The 22546-nt window shown below is 33.2% G+C and overlaps 1 protein-coding gene across 2 annotated transcripts in view; it reads left to right on the forward strand.

Moving 5' to 3' along the window:
- The window catches only part of LOC147070484 (alpha1,4-N-acetylgalactosaminyltransferase 1-like), a 43028-nt gene extending 26160 nt beyond the window's left edge, over window positions 1-16868 (forward strand). For both annotated transcript variants that reach the window (XM_085949415.1, XM_085949416.1), the window contains exons 2-4: window positions 6182-7097; window positions 8785-8909; window positions 11574-16868. In XM_085949415.1, the coding sequence (XP_085805541.1) occupies window positions 6325-7097; window positions 8785-8909; window positions 11574-11815 (1140 nt within the window). In that variant the 5' untranslated portion in view covers window positions 6182-6324 and the 3' untranslated portion in view covers window positions 11816-16868. The remainder of the gene's footprint in view (window positions 1-6181; window positions 7098-8784; window positions 8910-11573) is intronic.
- The last annotated feature ends 5678 nt before the right edge of the window (window positions 16869-22546 follow it).

Consider the following 22546-nt stretch of genomic DNA (forward strand, 5'->3'; position numbering starts at 1 on the left):
GATACGGGGTATTAACATTAGACTTCTTCTTCTTATTGTGCCATCCCCTAGCGGAGGTCGGCCACCATCAAGGCGATCTTATCTTAGTCGTCTGCTACCCGGAACAGTTCAGTGGAGCTGCACTCGTACCAATCACGGAGGTTCTTAAGTCATGAAATGCGGCGCCGTCCTCTGCTACGCTTCCCATTGATCTTTCCTTGAATGACAAGTTGGGGAATGCTGTATTTTTGTCCTCTCATAATGTGGCCGAGGTACTGTAGTTTCCTGGTTTTGATACTACGTAGAACTTCTCGGTCCTTCCCCATTCGATTGAGAACTTCAACATTTTTGTCACCCGGTCAGTCCAAGGAATTTTGAGGATGCATCTATACAGCCACATCTCGAAAGCTTCAAGTCTTCAAGTCTCCGTGACATCTCTTGCTTTAGCGAACATTAGACTATCGATATGTAAAATAAATAAATTTGATGTTCTCCCTAAGTCAGAATTAGAATGAAAGTAGGCACTTAGCTAACATTATATGCCTAACTAAGTTTTTTCTATTATATTATAATATTAAGTAGGTACCTTATCGGTGCTATATTTTTGACCTGAGGTGACTTATGATCTTTATATATTTGACCTTTTACGTTCATCATTATTATGCTTTATTAGTCAAACGACCAAACTTTGACAATAAACTATATTGTTATTTTCCCCTTTCTATGTTGTGTTACACATTTTCTATTATTATTGTAATGTTTATTTCGAATTAGTCTGTATGTCCTAGCAAGACCTAGATAAATATGGATAAACATTATAATAACCACACAAAAGCCATTATTATTATCAGATTATTTTACCTGGAAATGTAATTGTAGGTAATATCCAAATGGATAGGTACGTTTTTAGCGGCAAACATTTTTTTAATACTTAATAATAATTACTGAGGTGCTGCTGATTGCACGAATTAACCTTCCCTTTACGTAGCTAATAAATTCCGTCCACTCCGGTGATGTCACTTTGGGTTACCTGGTTACCATATGAGATTGACAACATTACAGTAGGTGAAAGGAAAATGCCTATTTTCGCTACATAAATAAGTCTGATAAGGTTTCATCATCATTATTTACTATTTTTTATTTATGAAATGATCAAAACTCAATTAAAACTATACTTGGGGTCCAGGACGATTTGGCGCCGGGACAACTGGGCGCCACGCAATCAAATGATATTCGAAAATAAATAGACGTTCGTGGAGTATCGGTTCTTTTAAAATATATATTTAATACTATTGTTTATATTTAAATTACATAATTATTTAAATACGTACACGAAAATTATGATTTAATTGTGCAAATATGTTTAAGTTCCAATGAGAAGAAAGTTCTTTTATTTTTATATAAATTTTCATGCATGATAATTCTCAATCCGCAATAAAAACATTATGTTCAGAGAAAAATGAATTAAAACTACCAAGTAGGAGATAGAAACTGATTAAAATTCCTTGTCTACTTTCTCTATAAAATCGTAACGAACGTCTATTTATTTTATTGGACAGTGCGGCGCCCGATTGTCCCGGCGCCCAGTTGTCCCATTCCCAAATATTACTCCAGCCATTCCCAAAATTCTTCCCTTCCCTTATTAATTCCCTTAGCAAACTCAATGTACTTCTTTGAACTACTATATATTATGTATAAGTGTAGGTATTTTCACTGCTTTTTTATCTTCATTTTTATCGCTTTTATTACCTTTTCCCCCTTCTTTATAATAATGTTTCATGTCATGTAGTGAACGTCTTAAACTTAATTTGTAATGTCTACAATATGTTAAAAAATAAATTTATTGAATTGAAATTCAAAAAGCGGTCGCTTTCTTATTTTTAATAATAATTTAAAATGCTAAATGACAATACAAAAATACATACCTAATATTTATTAAAAAAATTAAATGCATCTTTATAACAAAAATTCTTTTTCACTTTTTCACAATATTTTATTGCCATTAAAAATATGATTATTTTTATACGCTGATCAGCATATGAAATTATAACATATTGCCGCTTTGTGTTTATACATGTTATAACATGTTTATTCTGTAATTTTACTTAACTTTAGTGACTACCGAACTAAAAACAGACAGCAAAAAATGTTTGCAGGAAACGATTAGACTTTCGCCAGTAAATATAAACATCATTGACAAAGATCTCATAGCTAGGATATCTTATAAGTAGAATCTCGAGAGATCAGTGGCGAAGGGTGGATGTAGGCTGTTAAGATTCACCATAAATAGTGCACATTAAACTTTGTCAGTCATACGTATTTATTTTTATTGAACTACACTTTACAGATGGTTAGTTTTTAAAAATTAATTAAGCCCTGCACTAAACCATACTAGTTTTAGTATATTTTAAGCGATACGACAAAATTGTGCACACTTTTTTATTCATTAAGTTTGTTTTCGTTAGATTAATAATACATAATATTACACAAATTGTTGGTTATTTTTTTTAAATTCATTAAGCCCTACCTAAACCAAAGTATAATAGATAAAAAATATTATTATATCTATAAAATATTCAAAGTTAAGTATGCTTTAATTGCATACTACATTTTTTGACTATTATTTATTGTGGCTTGGTTTTCTCAGGGTTTAGTAGAATTTTAAAAACTACCAACACCATCTGCAAATATTGTAGTCTTATTTCAATGAAAACAAATACGTATGACTGACAAAGTTTAGTATGCACTATTTATGGCGGATAATATCAGCGTTTTACAACGTTCTTGAATTAGCGACAAACTATAATATAATTAATTAGAATTTCGTGACACACCATAACTGTTAAGTTATAAAGTTTTGCTTAAACATAATAATACACTTGCACTTTGCATTATGATTATGGATACACCTGAGTCATCCTTGCGAAACACTGATTGAGTAACACTGGTATAATATTGTCATATTATAAGGAAACTTGAGTGAAGCCATTGCAGACTCAAGAAGAAAGCCGATACATTCACAACGACTGGTCTTACTTTTTCCGCCCCTCCCGTTGCTGTCTATGGATGGCCTGTCATTGTTCTATAGAGTGCTCATACTGACGCGTCTGTCGTGTTCACACATGGAATGTTTTGATTTGGATAGATGAGTTACATGATAAATAATACATTAGCATTAACATTTATTCTACAAATGTAATGCATAAATCAATGCTACATATTTTTTGGAAATCGATATTACTACCAGTTTTTGTGTGAAGGACCAGTCTGACTTTCACAGCTGACGAGTAACAGGAATGTATATTATTTATAAATAACACTATGGTTAATATATTTGATTTGAGAATTATTTATAATTCAATTTGAAATGAGAAAAGGCGAATCAATATGTCAAGCAATCTGGGATCTGATTTTGACAGCTGAACAGTGGACCACTCGTTGCTTATGCAAAAAGATATGTTCAGGCTTTATTAATCTAAAGATGGCGCTGGTGAAGCACAAAAAAAATCGCATGGTAACTGTTAGGGGTAATTAGGTACCTGTTCATTTAAAATTATTTAAGGTAGGTAGATATTGTATTTATACCTAGAAGTCAGACAGGTAGAACAAATTTAACAATACAAGTTACAGCTAAATTTAGGTATCGTGGCTATTGTAATTTGATAGGGATTTCTGTAGTATTTTGTTACCTTTTCTTTATTGATTATTCTGGAAAATAGTAGGATTTGTAGGTAGGTAGTATGGATTAATTTAAATGACAATTATGCATATTTCTAGAAAAGCACTTTTCTTGATTGCTTTTTTATGTAAACCATTGTAAAGCAGAATAGCCTTCCATTCAGAGAAGAGCTCAATTGCTTCCAAATAAAGAAAAAAAAAAAAAGATATTAACTTTCTCACCTGTTTTTCCTTCGTGAGCTGCCACTCCTTGTAACTGCACGGAGTTAATATTCAATAGACCAGGGTTTCCCAAACTTTTTCTGCAATGGAACACTTCGCAAACCCGGAAATTTTAACGGAACACTTAATTTATTTTTTAGGTTATTTATTAGCGCAGCTAACCGTTCAGCTAATTTTGGCAACTGTCGCCAGTCAGTTAAAAACAATATACCCCATCTTTCATCTTTCATCAAAAGATGGTCCTCCGCCTGTACATCCCGAAGCGGGCACCCTACTTATCGCTATGATTAAAGGAAAGGCAATGTGACGATCTACAGTTGCATATTTCAAATGGTGTTCGAGGTAAAATTAAAGGTATTTTTAGCGATTTTTTTGTATTTTTAATACACCCACTTTTATGTTGATATGCACAATTATGGACATGTCAAATATGGATAATAATCAAAAATTGTACCCAAGTATGGCAAAACCACACATTATTAAATGTTAGTATGTTTGAAGTGACAGTTTTTTACTATTAGTGCATGTTTGTGACGTGTGTTTATCTCACTTGGCTTGTCGATCTCTCACGCCGGGCCCCCCGTAAACCCAGGCCCCCAGGCTAGAGGTCTGTCAGCCCCCCCCCCCCTTGTGGAAGCCGTGACCTATCTAGATACTTGACGTCATAAACATCAGTGTAGATTGATCATCACTCGCTAGATTCTTTAATTATTTTAGTTTTACTTATTTTACTTCTACCTAGTAGAAGATCTTGAAATGTGTTACACTGTATAAAACCTTTCCAAATGGTCGCGGAACACCTATTCAGGTTCGGCGGAACATAGTTTGGGAAACCCTGCAATAGATAGTCTTTATCTCAACAGCCTTTGCTATATATTATATTATGTGGGTTCCGTACAGTTTTAGTCTGCCAATTAATACTGTTGCGCTACAGAACGAATTTTGAATATACGCTACAGATATATTGAAAACGGTATAGGTATAGCTAAGATTGTGAAGACTTTAATTTTATATAACAAATGTTCTTCCTTACTTCTGCACCATAGAGTTATCAAATAAGAGATATTATATATTTAATTTAACTATTAATAATTTGATTGTGTCACGAGGTGTATGGCATGTTGCACCATCTTGTTGGAACCACATATCGTCCAGATCAAAATCATCTAACTACATTGCTACTTTGCTTCATCGCTGAAGATGATTTTTTCACGAAATAATGGGTCTCCAAAATGATCATTAGGTTTCAGTTCTAGCGTTAACTATTTTTTATACGCCTTCAAATGCACAATTTATGGAGAATATTCCATGATGCCATAATAAGTCCAAGTAATTGACAACGACGTGTAATTGATTGTTCTGGATTTTTATTCACACTTTGATTCACAACATCGATATTTTCAGCAGTGCGTTTACGTTTTTGACGAGTTGGATTCTTAACATCACAAACATTACCATTTGACTCGAATTCTCCAGTGAAATTACGAATAGTGAGGTCGATTATTTTGACCATAAATTTCACGCCTGAAAAGTAGATTCATTATTGTTTTATCTTCTGTACCTGTATGCTTTATAACTATGTAGGTATCTTCCCATGATGATTTGCCAAACAATACTGAACATGAATGCTAATTTTGGTGGGAAACAGAAAAAAATATGGCTGCTATGACGTTTCAACAATGTATAATACTAATTTGATAACCCTTTATAATATTATAGTGATACCTGCGTCATAAATGATAATTTATCTATTGATATTGTATTATCACCATGGACCCCACATCGTGAAGTGGGCCCCCTACCTATCGCTAAGGTTAAAGGCAGTGTGATGATCTACAGTAGTGTTACCCAACTGCTATTCCGTGGGTAAAATTAGGGGTGTTTCGTCTATTTTTAGCGATACTTTGTATTTTTAAATAAATCTAGAATTATTGAGTTGTCTTCACTTGGCATCATAAATATTATGAAGCGCTGATCACGAGTCAGAGTAGTCAAGTAACTTGCACACCTTCATCATATTGGATAAATAGTCATTGTCATTAGCCAGAAAATACACTAAAAATAACTATAAAAAAATATTTTACATCAATCATCATATTACACGTGATTGCATCTCACAATATTACAGAAAATTTGTGGCTTACTTAACTGATCGAATCACCACACCGGGCCCCTTTTAAGCCGGGGTCTCCAGGCTAGAGCCCTGTCAGCCCCCCCCCTTGTAGGGGCCATGATTATCGCATCATGTCGCCAAATCTAATTTAACAAAGTAATTTTTATATGTTTCCTTTTTTCTTTTTAGGTAATCATGAAGTGACTTCGTCGACATAATGGAAGTTATAGTGTTTATATTATAATGCGCCAATTAACACATGAATAGTCTGCCAATGATGGCCTGAATGACGTTGTTAAAATAAATTGAGTGCAGTGAGATATTAAGTAAAAATGACACTGCTAACAGCCATTTTGGGGAGGTGCAAGGCGCTTCTTCGCGGCGCCTTCTGGAGCGGAAAAAAGTGCAAATTGGCCGGGTTCAACGTCTTCAAAGTGTCGATATGCCTGGCTGCTCTTCTTCTATTATTTATCTATCATATTGGTATATATCGGAACTTTACGGATTCGATCATCTGCTTCGATGACGCCGTCGAGAACGGATACCCTGACATCACAGACGAGGCTGAAACTCCTCCCGCAAAAGGAAAATCAATATTCTTCCACGAAACATCTTGCAACGCTCTCTCTGGCTATACGATAACTGTCAAAGCAAGACAAGCATGCGCCGTTGAATCAGCAGCGAAACTTAACCCAAATCATACAGTATACCTTTTATACACTTCTCCAATCAAATATCCAAATACCACATTGCCGCCAACTAGAAGCGATAGGCTTATCGGCGAGTTACTTAAATATAAAAACATTAGAATAAGAAGAGTGGATCTGAAGATGTACACGAAGGGCACGCCTTTGGAAAAGTGGTACCTCACTGGGGAGCTGCACAGGTCGACGTACGCCAACTCACACGCCAGCGACGTGCTGAGGTACCTCTCGCTGTGGAGGTACGGCGGGATCTATATGGATCTGGACGTGGTCGTCATGAAGAATCTGGACCAACTCGGGATGAACTTCGCAGGCGCGGAGTCGAAGGACAACGTCGCGGCTGGCGTACTCAATTTCGACCACCAGGGATTTGGTCATGAAGTAGCTGAGATGTGTTTAGGGTATGTATATAAAAATATAGCAGTCACAATTCTTGCTGTCATTAACTTGTTTACATAATGATAATATTATGTATTTTAACGTATGCAATATTCTTATTTCAAAAGAAATCACACAGGTAAAAATAAATTTTAAAGAACCGCACAAAAAAAAAACAAAATTTATATTTCTATTTGAAAAAAAGTGAAAATATACAATTTTCGGTCCTAAGTGGACCGTATGAGATTTTCACCCTACGCATATGGGCGTCCACAGAGATGAAAATATATTAACAGACTTTTTAAGACGAATGGTTGTTAACCATTCACCCATCCCATTAGGTCCGTTCAACGGTCAAGCTAAGTTGTGTAGTTATAATCGTCATTACCATAGAATAGTAAGCATATCGAAATAATTATTGATGATGTAATTTCCGTATTTTACGGAGATAAAAATTACATCGCAAAGTTATTGCAATCCAACTAATTATAGGTAAGTACCTAAAGATGGCGTAATCACTCTAAAATAAAAAAAGAATTTCGACCTCCAATAGAAAAATAATTAAAAAATGGTTGTCTCAATTCACTAGTAATGAACAGGAAACCTTCCTCGAGCTACTCGGCACGAGATCTTTTCTGATAATAAAAAGGAATGCTACATTCTTAAATCTTGTATAAATACAGTCTTGAATAAAATAATAATTTATTTAAATATTATTAGAGTGCTAAGACGTAAAAACTAAAATTTGAATTCTACTCTTGACACCATCTATAAATAAATTAGTTGTGTTATAAATATGGTAGCCATCCCTTGACGGAATTTGAAACACCTCAGATAGCGTACCTACCGAGTTATTTATAATTATTATTAATTATTATTATATATATAAGGACACTTGGATTGGTAGCTTGATTGGTTAAGAGCACTCAACCGGCAAGTGAAAGATGTGGGTTCGAAACCTACTTGATCCGAGACTTTTTCTAGGATTTTTTTAATATCCACGTATTTTTTGTAGACTTAAAATTTGTATTCAATTAAAATAATGTTGCATTCTTAAATCGTATGTATAATTTAAAATAATTAGCTAGTGCATGGACATGTAAATTTCAATTTAGATTAGTCTTAAAGCATCTATAAATCAAGTTAGTAGTAATATCATTACTTGGCTTTAGGTTATAAATATGGTGGCCATCTATTTTTTGGAACTTTAAAACCTCAGATTGCGTAGTTATTAGAAATTATTAGCAAGAAGGAGTCCGGGTTGGTATCCTGCAACTGAAAGATGTGTATTCGAAACCAACTTGCTCAAAGATTTTTTTCTAGTAGGTACATTTATGAGACTACTCAAAATGATATAAGTATACATAACACATTTAACTAACTTTAAAAATTCGTTTATTTAAAATCTGTACTTCAGAGTCAATGTGTCTTAAGTCTGATTATGCTCAAAACTTTTGCTACAGATATTGTAGATACCTAAAGTATCATAATATCTTTCAGAGACAAATTCACATTTTGAGTCTATTCATGACGAAACCCAAAATACCTTGCCTTAAACCATTAAGACGTAAGTCCATTAATATTAAATGGCTGGATTGCATTTTACCGGAAATATTATTTTTGGAGTTACGATGGACTGGCTCTCAGGCACAGAATTATAACACCAACACCATTATTGTTTTATTTAAATTCTACAAATTAATGTTTCAGAGAAATTAGCAACAACTTTAGAGGTTACGACTGGGGTTTCAACGGACCTGGTGTCATAACAAGGGTGCTGAAGAAAATCTGCACGACCAATCATGTTTGGAGTATGAGGAAAGAAAAATGCAAAGGTAAATAAAACTCATGAATAAGGATATTTCAATTTAATTATGCACCTAGAATTTTCTGCAAAAGAATTGGAAAACTTTCACCTTGCTCCACAAAAACATGAGAGGACGTTTGGCAACATAATTTATTATAAATAAGGGTTATATTTTGCATCAAGTTGGCGATTTTGTAAATACAGTCTTGATTAGAAAAATATTTGCATTCTCTTCAGTGTTTACGTGCCAGTGGCGAAGGGTGTGGCTAGGGTGTTGAGATCCGACACTAATAGTGCACACTAAACTTTGTCAGTCATACTTATTTGTTTTCATTGAAATAATAATATTAATAGTTAGTTTTTTAAATTCAATTAAACCCTGCCTAAAGCAAGCCATAATAGATATTTATTATAATTAACTATTTCTTTTATTCAACGAATAATTCACAAGATTTAAGAATGTACCATTCTAATTATTGAACATACATAATTTTGAAAAACACTTTCTGAAAAAATATCCAATAGAAAAAATTTAAAAAAATATTGGAGAAATCCACGACGTCGGTTAGTAATTGAAGTAATAGGTATCTATTTTGATTTAATAAACAAAAATCGATTGCCAAAGTAGCTTGATTTAGAAGAGCGCTGATGAGTGGGTATTAAAAGTGGCCAATATTTAAAGTTTGTCGTAATTAGTATATCACCGCGTAGCATAGAGGTAATGCGCGTACGGGGCGTAAACCCGGGAGATGCAGGGTTCGATTCCCTGCCGGGATGGCTTACTTTTTTCAAAAAAGATTTTTTCTATTGGTTATAATATAATATTTTCTCAGAAAGTGTTTTTCAAAATTAGATAAAAAATATTCTTTATAGAAAGAAACATATTTTTATCTAGTATGGTTTGGTTTTTTTTATAACCATGTTCGATCCTAAGAAGATCATAATTATGGGGGCTTCCACAGTGTAGACTAGTATTAACAGATTTTTATCTTTACGAAAAATTGATATTATCCACTTGCTCAACCTATTAGGTCCATACTCTGATTCCAAATACACATTGAAAAACAATATGTGTACTTTTCCAGACCCAGGATTTTATCCTGGTAGTTCAACATTATAAGCCGATGCATTAGCCACTCGGTCATTGGCCTCGGGTTTAGGCTGGGCTTAACCGGCTCTCTGCCTTCAGCGAGTTATCTCGCTCTATGAGGCCGTGATCGGCAGGTCGCACATACAAATTTTAACTTTAAACTGAAATTACTAGCCACTGTCGATTGATTTGCATAATCTAAAAAATTAAACACACAGTGACATCTGTTTGAATAGTTATGAAATACTAAGCCACAAATTATCGGTATTACAGCGATTGTAATAAGAGCTTCGCTCTACATTCAGCGTGTGTTGTTAAAAATCTGCGGCCTGCCAGATACTGCCATAGTAATATCGTGAGGCATAGAAAAGGTTAATTGAATTTTAAAAAGCAATTTTTATTCTTGGTTTAATGAAAACAAATAAGTATGATTAACAAAGTGTGTATTATTTTTGTCGGATCTTCACAGCCTACCTCTACTATTATTGTTTGGTCTGAGCAGGGTTTAATTTAATTGAACTTTAAAAACTAACCAATACCATCCAAGATTGTAAATTTTAATTAAGTACTTAATTTTATTCTCAAGCGTGGTTGCACGTTGCAGATTTATGATTAGAAAATTTGGATGAATTTCACTTCCCAATATGACATTGAAATCATAAATGTACCTACATGAATTTAACACATAATGTTATTCGGTCTGACTTAGTGCTACATCTATATGAAACAAGTGAAGTTATTATTTGTTAGTGGGTTTCTGTTTTATCGGTCGAGTTGATAAATTATTTCAATACTGCCATCTCATGATGCAAATCAAAACTATACAAATAGCAAATACATATTATTATTATTTATGTACAGATGTCGCAACAGTCAAGCCCACCATCAATTTTGACCACTGTGAAGTTAGCTGCATGATCACAATATAACACCCCATTGGCTGCACACCACTTTGCCGGCCAATGAATATGGCGATTACCTTACATGAAACACCAAAATTATTCCTAAATTTTAAAACTATGAATCGTAAAACCTATACAAAAGTATCTAAAATCGTCTCCTATATAATATTATTTCAATGGAGATAACTCAATGGTACCGATGGATTCACCCAGTGGTGGGTTTAGGGACTTGGAGGCCTGAGACACTGGCTGATATTGAGGCCCTTATGATAAAAAAATAAAATATAAGCCATGAATTCCAATTACCAACCAAGAATCACACTGATGACACGTAATATTATTGGTGGTTCATTTTATTTTGTATGAATTATGAATGTATCGGTTGGTTACAGGGATTTTATTATGCTTTTATACTTACTTCCTTTAAGAGAAATACGTGTCTTTGATCTTGGTCTAATTTAATAATTGTATGACCGGCTTGAACTATTTCGTGGTCACCTTTTAAATCTGTTGACGAATCGATTGCATCATTTGTATCAAAGAAAATTGCCATCAACCGTGGAATTTTGCTACTTCTTTTATAAAATTCATGATTTGTTGTAACTGGCTATCACCACAACTCATTGCTTTGTGAAAGCAAACGACAAGTAACTTTTTTATATTCTGATAACTTTATTTATCATTAAACTGTCTTTTTCAGGTTTCAGCGTATTGCAGCCTGAGGCTTTCTACCCGATCCGGTGGCAGAAGTGGTTCGTCTACTTCGACACAAAGAAAATCAAGTCGGCGATGGACCAAGTGAAGAAATCGTACGCCATCCACGTCTGGAACAAGTTTAGCTTTAATCACACGATACTCACGCAAGAGAACGACGTCGCGTACGGAGTGATAGCCAAAAAGTATTGTCCAAATGTTTACAGAGAGAGTGGACCTTATTTTTAACTGGTATATTAATTTAATACATGCAAAACTCGACAAATAGACCTGCCCATTCGAACACCACTAACTGGTTAGTAGCAACAGATTAAACAAATAAAACTGTTTTATTAATGTCAACTGTAATAATGGGACGTATTGAAAAGCACCGGATTTATCTTTCATTCGATCCAATATGGCGGTGTATTTATAGAAGTCAATTTAACAGAATTGGTTTTATTGATTTTTGTCAACTTATAATGTGAGTAGGGATTGCAATATGAATGAAAATACTAATACCGGTAAAAGTATCTATCAATAAATAATATATATTTATATAAATCTCTTTAAAATATTAATATTTTATAGTACGTACCATTCCTGGTCTCCAAGGGCGTTAAAGCAACGGAAGTAAACCAGACATCGCGTAATCCGACAAAAAAAAAACAGTCACCTTAAACCTTTTATGTTAATGAATATATTTTGTTTCCACTTTCAATACTGAATATATCGTATTACCCGATTTTTAAAACCGGTATTTCGGTATCGAAAAATACTGGTACATATTGCAATCCCTAAATGTGAGTCAACGTGCCTTACTTACTACACCCTATTACGATCAAGCATCAGAGAATATAATTACAACTACAAGTACATGGTTCTGAATTGTCATTGTTATGTTTAACGCTGTTCTGTTTTGTCACCGCTCTGTTTCTTCATGTTCTTTGATATTTTGTTCTGTTTATTCATCGAGCTGTGACAAATGAATTAATAGTTTCAAAAGCATCTCCACCAATGATAAAGTTGCTACATATTATCGTAGCTGATGCTCTGTGGAGAACTGGCATTTGAATTTCGCTTCTGGAGACCATGCCATGGCACGAAGTTTATAGCCAGTCAAGAAATTGTGACATTGTTTTTATCAGTGGTGCTTTTCAAATATCATTATACCAGTTAAACAGTGTATTGATTTGTTTGTGGAATTATCAGCCTTTGGTATGTCAAATAGTGCAGCATTGCAGACAAGATAGTTATGTATGTTTATTGGGCTTTATCTCTTCAAGATGTTCCTGTAAACACATTGTGATACTATTACATAGCAAACCATCGAACCATAGATAAACATGTCATTTATTGGGACTATATTCTACTGCAGTTGATTCCCAACCTTTTTTGTTTGGCGGAGCCCTTGAGACATCTTACTAAGCAGTCGACAGTGACATACCTAAGCAGAGAGTCGTCCATGAGCAGACTCAAAATGACGATGTTTACTATTTTACTCTCAAATATTCATTACTTACCTACTACAATTTATTTGTTAATATCTTAACCGGTTCTATGCTCTCAGCGAGTTTTCTCGCTCTATGTGGCCGTGATCGACAGGCCGCACATACAAATTTCGCGAGTTATCTCGTTCGACTTTAAACTCAAATTACTAGTCACTGTCGATTCATTTGCATAATATAAAAAATTAAACACACAGTGACATCTGTTTGAATAATTATGAAATACTAAGATACAAATTATTGGTATTACAGTGATTTTAGTAAAGCTTCGCTCTTCATTCAACAGGTGTCGTTATAAATCAGTGGCCTGTCAGATACTGCCATGGTAATATCGTGAGGCATAGAAGAGGTTAAGCAAAATTTTTGTTATTATTACATATTTGTATTCCTTCTTTAATCTGTCGCCCTCTTATAATGTCATTCCATGAAAAACACACGATCTGCCTACCGGTAAGGTATGTCACTGCTAGTAGTGTTAGTAAACAATAATTAGTAGGTATCTACGTATTAAAAATATATTATAATCAGGCGCACACACAGAAAATTGGTATGGGAAGGTCCATTTCAAAAAAAAATATCCACAATAATATATTTATGATTTTTAAGACAACGGAGGCGCAAGGTTAATAAAATCTATTTATTCTGCCTACTACATACTTCCGTGTACATCCTCCATATCCAGACACTTCACATTTTGAATCTAGCGATGAACACCTGACTTGCAGCTATAACTACGGGTGTTCATCTATGAATTATTATCTACGAGTGATTATCGAATGTACGTGGCTTCATCATCATCGGCACTACAACGCAATGTGGGTCTTGGCCGCCTCCAGGAAACGTCTGCACTCCCTTCTGTCTGCCGCAAGCTCCCTCCACCGTCTCAGTCTCAGGATGCTGTGTCTCTTTCTATACAGTCCAGCTACCGCAGTCTAGTTCTCCCGATCCTCCTTTTCCCTTCTGGTCTGTTAAAGAGAAGCCTCTTTGGTGGTTGGGTGTCTTCCATCCTTGAGACATGGCCTGCCCAACGAAGTCACCCCACTTTCACGTGTGAGACTACAGGGGGATCTTCATACAACGCATATAGTTCATGGTTGTACCTTCCTCGCCACGTGCCATCCTCCTCACATACAGCTCCGAAGACTCTTCTTAATATCCTTCTTTCAAAGATATCCAGCTTCCTCTCATCTTTTTTTTGATAAAGCCCAGCATTCCGACGCATGTTAATATGGGTCTGATGAGCGTGGCTAACGGTCGTAATTATTAAGATGGTTAGTGTCCGTTTGTGTTGTCCACACTGTCTTGTCTTTTAGACATGCTACGTCAGAATATTAAAGCAAATATTGGATGCTTCAGATGGTTGCACCAATTCATGAGTTTCGTTGATAAATCATCTGGATCACGTTATTCAATCATGGGGTACTAGCGAAGAAGAAGCGGTGTTCTATTAACCTAAATAATTTGTATTTCGTTCTTGGGGGGGGGGGGGTTGACAACAAAATCCCCCCTTTGTGTGCACACCTGATTATAATAGTTTTAATAAAACTGAATTCCTCAATTTTTATTCCTTCATATTATTTGATATCTAAAACTAAACAAGCTCAACTTTACAATACTCCATTACATCCTTAAATACTTTTAGCCTATTAGCAAAAAGGTTTCAAGATTTACCTACCTTTCAGGTGAGGTTTTCCGAAATTTTCGCAGAGCCCCTGACAGATCTCGCAAAATCCGGTTGGGAATCACTGTACTACTGTATACATTTCATTTTGGAGAAGAATCTCAGGTTTTTTCTGTTTAATGCTGAGTTGTTTAGACTAAAATAGATAATGGTGCTTGATGTTATTTAAAATATTATATTGTGTGACATTAAAAATGTAATACCCAATTTATCTTGATTAAGTCTAAGAGAGAGATGTACATAATGACTAGAATGATATATTAAACTTATATAGGAAATCAGTTTGAAATGAGGCGTCTAATTCCAAAAAGCGATAAGTCCACATTTGGTCAAAATCGAGAAAAAAATATGCACGTATTCTTTGTATAATTTTTCACAATATGTAATGATCTATAAATTCCAAAACGCGACAACCCTACGAAAAAAAATATTTTATGTCTTGATTTATTACAAAAAGCGCTAAGTCCGTGTTTCATATTATTTAAAGCTTGGTTGATTTCGCGCGTGTTTAAGTCAACCAATAAGGGAACGTTCAATATTGAAAAAGGCGTCTCCCATGCTGTAGCATCTGGTAAACTCATGACAGTGCCACGGAAATATGTGCCTTATCCGGAATAAATTAAAAAGTGAGGTACAAGTAGCGCTACGTCCAATTTTATTTTGCCTATATTTATTACATTTAACAGTTTATCGGCTGAAACAAATTGCCATTTGGTTCTAATTTCGACATAGAATACAACGGAAAAAAAAATCTCACGTTAAAACAAATAATTGAAGCTTGAAACATAAAAACGTTGTTTCCCGAAAATATTTAATTGTGGACTTGTCGCTTTTTGTAATTAGACGCCTCAAATGAAAAATAGTTATCTATTTTATTTCTATGTAACGATTTTAGTTAGTTTAGTTGAATTTTTTCCTCAGCTATCGTAGTTACATTATGATATACGATGACAGAAACACTGATAAATTTACATATGTAAAGATTTACACTGAACTCCCCATTTACACGGTAGATACGTTCCACACGATACCATTTAAAAAAACGTGTAAAAAAAGTAAACACTAAAAACACTTTAAAAAAATCAATTATTGGTCTCCTACATGCATTCAGAGTTGATGGCTTTGCACAGTGTTATTTCGAAATCGTGTAAAAAAAAAAACCGTGTATAAAGGGAATTCAGTGTATACCAGAATACCGTTCAATATTTTAAACTTAATTAAAATAGTACATAAAATGCATTTAATCTCTAAAGTAGACTCGCTAGAGGCTGAGTTTTCATTGTTTTTAAAACTAAATAATTCAGACATCTATTTTCAAATACTGATATGTCCACGTATGGTAAATGACGCTTTTGTATTACATACGTAAATGAATGGTTTTAACATTAATTTATTTTATGCTTCATATTATGTTCTAAATAATTAAAATAATAAAATCCTTTCTATGAAGGTGAATGCATACCAGAGGCACCTAGCGAAAATATATGAAGCTTACGATTCGAGACATTTTATTATTTTTTTTAATGATTTATTAAAACACTAAAACATAAATTGTCTCAGATTTCAAGCTTTGTATTTTTCAGCTAGGTGCCTCTGGTAGGCGGAACATTCACCGTAACTGTCAACTCTTAACTGCAATAAATATAAACTAAAATTGGACATATTGGTATGATTTATATCTTTTCAATTGATCGCCTTCGCTAACTATATTGTATTATTTTTGAAACATTTTTTTATTATGCTTGTGTAAGTTATAGATCATAACATGTGTGAAATTACATATTATATTATGTCCAATTATTATGTATATTATATACCTTCTTTGTTAAATTGTGACCTTATTGTGGACAGTCTTTGGATATACCTAGACTCATAAATTATGTTGTCGATTAAAATCATGAAATATATACAAAGACCACAAGCAAATATCATTCTATGTCACATCTGTATCATTTTGAGTAAATCTATTCTTAAAGTTTCAAACTCTGAATATTTGTTGCATTTAATCTTTCACTATAATTTTTAAACGATTTTTATAATTATTTAACATATGATTAATAAACACTACCATTTATTTGAAAATTTACTCAATTGACAAAAATACAATACATATTACCCAATGACATTAATATGGACGAAGCATCTAGAAAATAAAATGACACTCACTTTGTGTCGGGTCTGCCGGATGGCGAAATTCATATTTTAATATCGGTATCCTACGCTCAAATGAACATTCTGCTTGCAAGCGGTCTGGCGACACCGCTGGGTCTGCCCATACAAAATTTCTGACTGTCAGGTTTCGACTCCACCGTTATTATTGTGTTACAAAATGTCAATGTGCCTAGTTAAAAATTGTAAAAAAAATCTACTAAACACTCCAAGAAAGATGGGATATCACTTTTCGTGTGTTAGTATTATTTATTATTTATAAAATGCCATTTTAAGATAATGTTTATTCAATGCAATTGAATGACAGAAACCATTGGACAGTCGCCTGTGATGCGCTGGGCTCACTTGCGTCTAATCTCCGAGAAGTCGTAAGTAACCGAGAATCTGTTACAATAAAGGTTATATTACTATAAATTCTCGAAGCTTGTATCGCATAATGGAAATGGATACGTCATATGGTCACCTGACATCTACCTATACATCTGTGAATGACTTTGATGCACAATTTCTCGTGCGCGCCGGTATGAAGTGAGTTGTCCATTTAATATGTCATTGATATTACCCAGTATTCATGCACATAGAATGATCTTTCCCTGACCACCTTTATTAGAAACACATTTTTATAGAACACAGATTTATTTTTCCAAAGATGTTTTTACACAGAAAAATACGTTAAGAAATTCTCCACAAGATGGCATTAACAGTTCATTTTATACAAAAAATGGACTTGGAATGATATTTGCTTGTAGTCTTCATACATAATACCGAAATGTTTAAACTGCTGTCAAAAATGATAGATATGCAGATATGTTTCAATGCGGCAACGTAAAAATTATAAAATTTTCTTTTCTTATCAATTCAATCATTGTGGCATCGCCATCAAATGATGTAATACAAGTTGATTAGACTCCATATTGCTAAGGTCCAAATTCTTTGATTACGATTCCGAATGGCTATTACTAATATTGAATTAAAAAGTCTCTATGTTTTGATATTAAGTCTCATTGTATCTTCACATACTTATATTGGTTTTGCAAACTGTATGATTTACAATACGAATTTTTAATGCGGTTTAATTATTACCTCGACCCGTTTATTTTGAAATTTAATATACAATTTCAAAGAAAAAGACAATAGAATGAATTGTTATTGGGATTCGTAAAATTATGAAAGTTACAATTTGTTCATCTCAGTTTACTGATAATAATTGTATTTGTATGTTATTTATAAGTTTTAATGCAAGAGTTTGTATATTATATGTTCACTTAAAAGATTTGCATTATTTTATGCACATTTTGAAGTGTCGTGTATTGCAAACACACCTATAGTGAGTATATTTATTTTTAATTTATAATATCTGTACCTGATACAGATATTCTATTAAATTAACATTTATTTCAGAATTAGAATATCATTTTGAAAAATCGTAAAATATGTTCTTTTGGCTTTTGTTTGTTTTTGACTTAAGATACACTGGCTCCCAGGTACAGAAATGCTTTTGAATCTCAAAATATAGTGTTCCTGTATTGTTTATGTCTATTTAGTTGGTATTACGTTCATTTTACTATTTTGACATCACAAATTCACGCCGACTGTCATGAAAAATTGTCAATATAAGTAGTGGTATACTTTGGGCGATACGACAAAATTGTGCGCACTTTGTCAATCATGCTTATTTGTTTTCGTTGGATCAAGAATACATATTACACATCGTCACTGTTCTGGCAGAATACACTAATTCGAAAAAATGACATATTGAGTTAGTTATACCAAAATGTTCCTTATTTCGAACTTTACCGTCAGGAAACCTTCTTAGTAAATAAACAGTCTTTATTTTAAAGTCATCCTTTTTACGATTACTTAATAAACTCACATGATAGACCATTTCAAACATTTTAACAACTTCAAAGTCAAATTACTCAAAACTAGTATTGTCTAGTTAGTGTGTTCTGCCAGAACAGAGACGACATATTCTTGGTTAATTTTTTTTAAGTTCATTAAGCCCTGCCTAAACCAAACTATAATAGATAAAAAATATTATTCTATCTATAAAATATCCAAAGTATGTATGTTTAATTGCATAATTTTGGATATTTTATAGATATACGAGTTTTGCAGGCTTTAATTTTTTGCAGATTTTGAAATTAACCAACATCATCTGTAAATTGTAGTCTTATTATTTCAATGAAAACAAATACGTATGAGTGACAAAATTTAGTGTGCACTATTTATGGCGGATCTTAACAGCCTACCTCCACCCTTCGCCATTGGTTGATAGCTGCTGATAGCTGCCTTGTGTGTAGAATAAATCCACAGATACCGATTGGCCTGTCTCGATGCTTGTTGTGATGATTAAATATATACTATAGCATGCACTGTGCTGCTAGAATTGAAAATTATAAGTACTTACACCAAAAAATATCTCTTGGTCAGCTTGGTGACTTCCATAAACAGTCTTCTCTACTACCTAGTTTCTTATTTCATATTATTATTGTCTTTTCAAATAATTAATAACGTCAGTTACTTATTGTAAAACAAACATCTCTTCTGACGATCTCAGTCGCTTTAGCTAATATTTTTAAGCAATCATCCAATCTTTGAGTCCGGTCAGGTAAGAATAGAAACTTTTCTATTTTGTTTCAAAGTGACATATTTTTATAATTCAAACAGCTGTGTCGTGTAATTTGAGCATAAAGCCCGTATGTACAGTGCCGGTAAGTGTAATAAATCTTTAGCCAAAGAATCTTCAATCTCAATGGGTATCTCCGACTGCTTAGCTAAAGACTTTATTAAAGGCACTGCATAGAACTTTTTGAATCTTATTTAATTATTAATTATTTATAAGTTGTATTTTACTTACGAATCTCTAACACTTTTATTTAATAAATAATACTTATTTTAACTAACATTAACAATATTGAAAACGACCGTTTTCAATCAAAAACTATTTACAATAATATGTAACTCTACTCTGCTCTAACAAAATAATAAAATTAAAGTGTATATAATTTGTGCATCATTTACAATTATTTGGAATTGAATTTCCAACCTACAAATTAGTTATTCTAGTCACAAATCTTGTATAAAATAACCAAAACAATATTCTAACTTATAGTCAAATAAGAATTGTCATTTTTTAAGGCTTTTGTACCTACTTATACGTAAGAAATGTTCCTTAGGTTATTCAGTCGGTTCCTTTATCTAATTTACGTAGATTGTTTATTTTACTGATTAATATTGATTGTTTCCTAATAAGTATTAATGTATGTATATGTGTTACCGGTTAAGTGCCTATAGTGGAACAACTTAACCTTAATATTGTGCAGATTGCGATTTCGTCTACTGCTCACGAATTACAAAAGGTATATTTAATTATCTTTTCCAACTGCTCTTACACGAAGCCTATTGCATCGTTTTCTTTTGCTCGGCATCGCTCTAACTACGTCATATTTTCCGTCAAAACTATCGAACTTCAAGCTTATGTAGTATGTTTATAACACCCTAATATTAATAATTTATACAATACCAATACATATTACGTTTTGAATTGATATTACCTTTCATATCCGTGTATGGCGTGAATCTGTTGATAGCTATGCTAAGCTGCTGTCGACAGCTATGAATTGTAAGCTTGGTTTTCTGTGATAAATGAGGAATGTTTATAAATTTTAGTTTGTTGACAATTTACAAATATTTTACTGAAATTTAAAAACATCCAAAAACATAATAATCTGATTTACCACAGAAAGCCGAACGTACAAATAGCTGCCTTGAGAATTGATGTTTTTAGAGTTTTAGACTAATCAACATATTCATGTCATATATGGATATAATATGTTTATCTTGATTTACCTATCTATATTCTGTCTGTAACCCAAGAGAGAAAACATGTTATGTAGGAGTGAGTAAGACATATTAAAAGAGGTAAGGTTATGTCAACGCAAATTCTAAATTTGATAAAATAAAGTGACACGCAAATAAACTAATCGTTTATTTTAAACGTGTTATGAAAGAAAACCAATGATAGGATACTCTCATAATAGTGCAGTACTAGCATACCGAGTATATAGAACGTATTAAATGACATTACAATCAATTTGTGACAGATTGACGGAAATGTATAAAGAAGTGTTAAGGTGTCGAATAGGAACACACATTAAGACAATGAGGTATACATAATATACTTTCAGTACATAATATAATGCTAATTTTCTGTCCCATCAATTTCGAATTAGCGGGATTTTACTGTACATCCATGCATTATCTCACCGCTTGAGTCTCACTACTACACTAATAAAATCGGGCCTCATGTCCTATTCAAAATTACAGTATTTAAAGGTGTTATTAGTTTCTCACGGTGTCTTGAAGATATTAGAAAATTCTTGAACTTAAATACCGGTCAATGTAAACGTTCAAAAATCACTTAATTTCGAGTCTTTCCCACTGGTGTATTATAATATTTCTATTGTGTATTATTTAATTTTTCAATTAATGGCAATTAAATTGGTATTGATTGCTGCTTTTTAACTCTTATATTTTTGCTATATTATATTAAATTGTTTTAAGAGTGTCAAACTTATACCCCGTTTACGCGTGCATGGATTTACTGCTGATTACATATTATCGCGGCCATAATAAGAAAATGTATGTGTAAACATGTATTATCCTGCAGTTGCAAGATTGCATGCATGAATCAAGAAGTTCGGAAACTTCTGAATTTTCATGTGACAGTTGGCAAATAAATTAACTATACTCATTTTGACGTTAACCGATTTTTACTACCTGTCAAATAGTACCATAAAATGATAGCATCGTGTCTCGCTTACTCTTGAAGAATGAGATTGGGGAGACAGTCAGGACTACAACAGTTATTGTCACGATAGTTTAACATACACACTATTGCTGCCAGTAAATCCATGCACGTGTACAGGCGCTATTATGCTAAGCATTTTTTTAAATCATGTAGGTACCACGTGAAATCGTATAGAAATACTTCACACCCAAGAACAGAAAAGGCATTATTAAAAAATTTATAGCATGATGTTATAAAAATGTTATATAATAGTAGGTGCTTACTATGACATTAGTATTTCGAGTTTTAAGAAACGACACCTCTTAAGTGACATTTTGTTTAAAATAAGTTTTTTGCAATATTGAATAATACAATGGTAGTATTGACATCTATTGACGAAAGCTGAAAATTATTCTTAAAAAAATATTTAGCTCTTGAAAACGTTGTGGACAATATCTCCTATCTACTATGTGAACTATTCAACTGATGATAACTAGTAAATGCATAATTTTGTTTACCGCCAGCCACCTGTCAGATGCATGTAAGTAGTTCTGATATTACTGTGGCCATCATCGGATCCGTGTGACCCAGTTATCGAATTAATATCATTTATTTAATCGTCATTTATTTATTTAATGATTCACAGGCTGTCAGCAGTTTTTAACGCTGACTCGGTGAGAAAGGAAAAAATATGTTTCTCATAACATATTATTCTTTTCCATACAAAATTCACACAGTCACTATATCACTGTACTTCTGCCAAATTGCAAATAAACACGCAATCTACATCATCTTCGGACTTCAGTTCATCTCCTCTTCAACACACCATC

This window comes from Rhyacophila brunnea, unplaced genomic scaffold, assembly GCF_057557595.1.
Source record: "Rhyacophila brunnea isolate RB1 unplaced genomic scaffold, BYU_Rbru_1.0 scaffold_22, whole genome shotgun sequence".
NCBI lineage: Eukaryota > Metazoa > Arthropoda > Insecta > Trichoptera > Rhyacophilidae > Rhyacophila > Rhyacophila brunnea.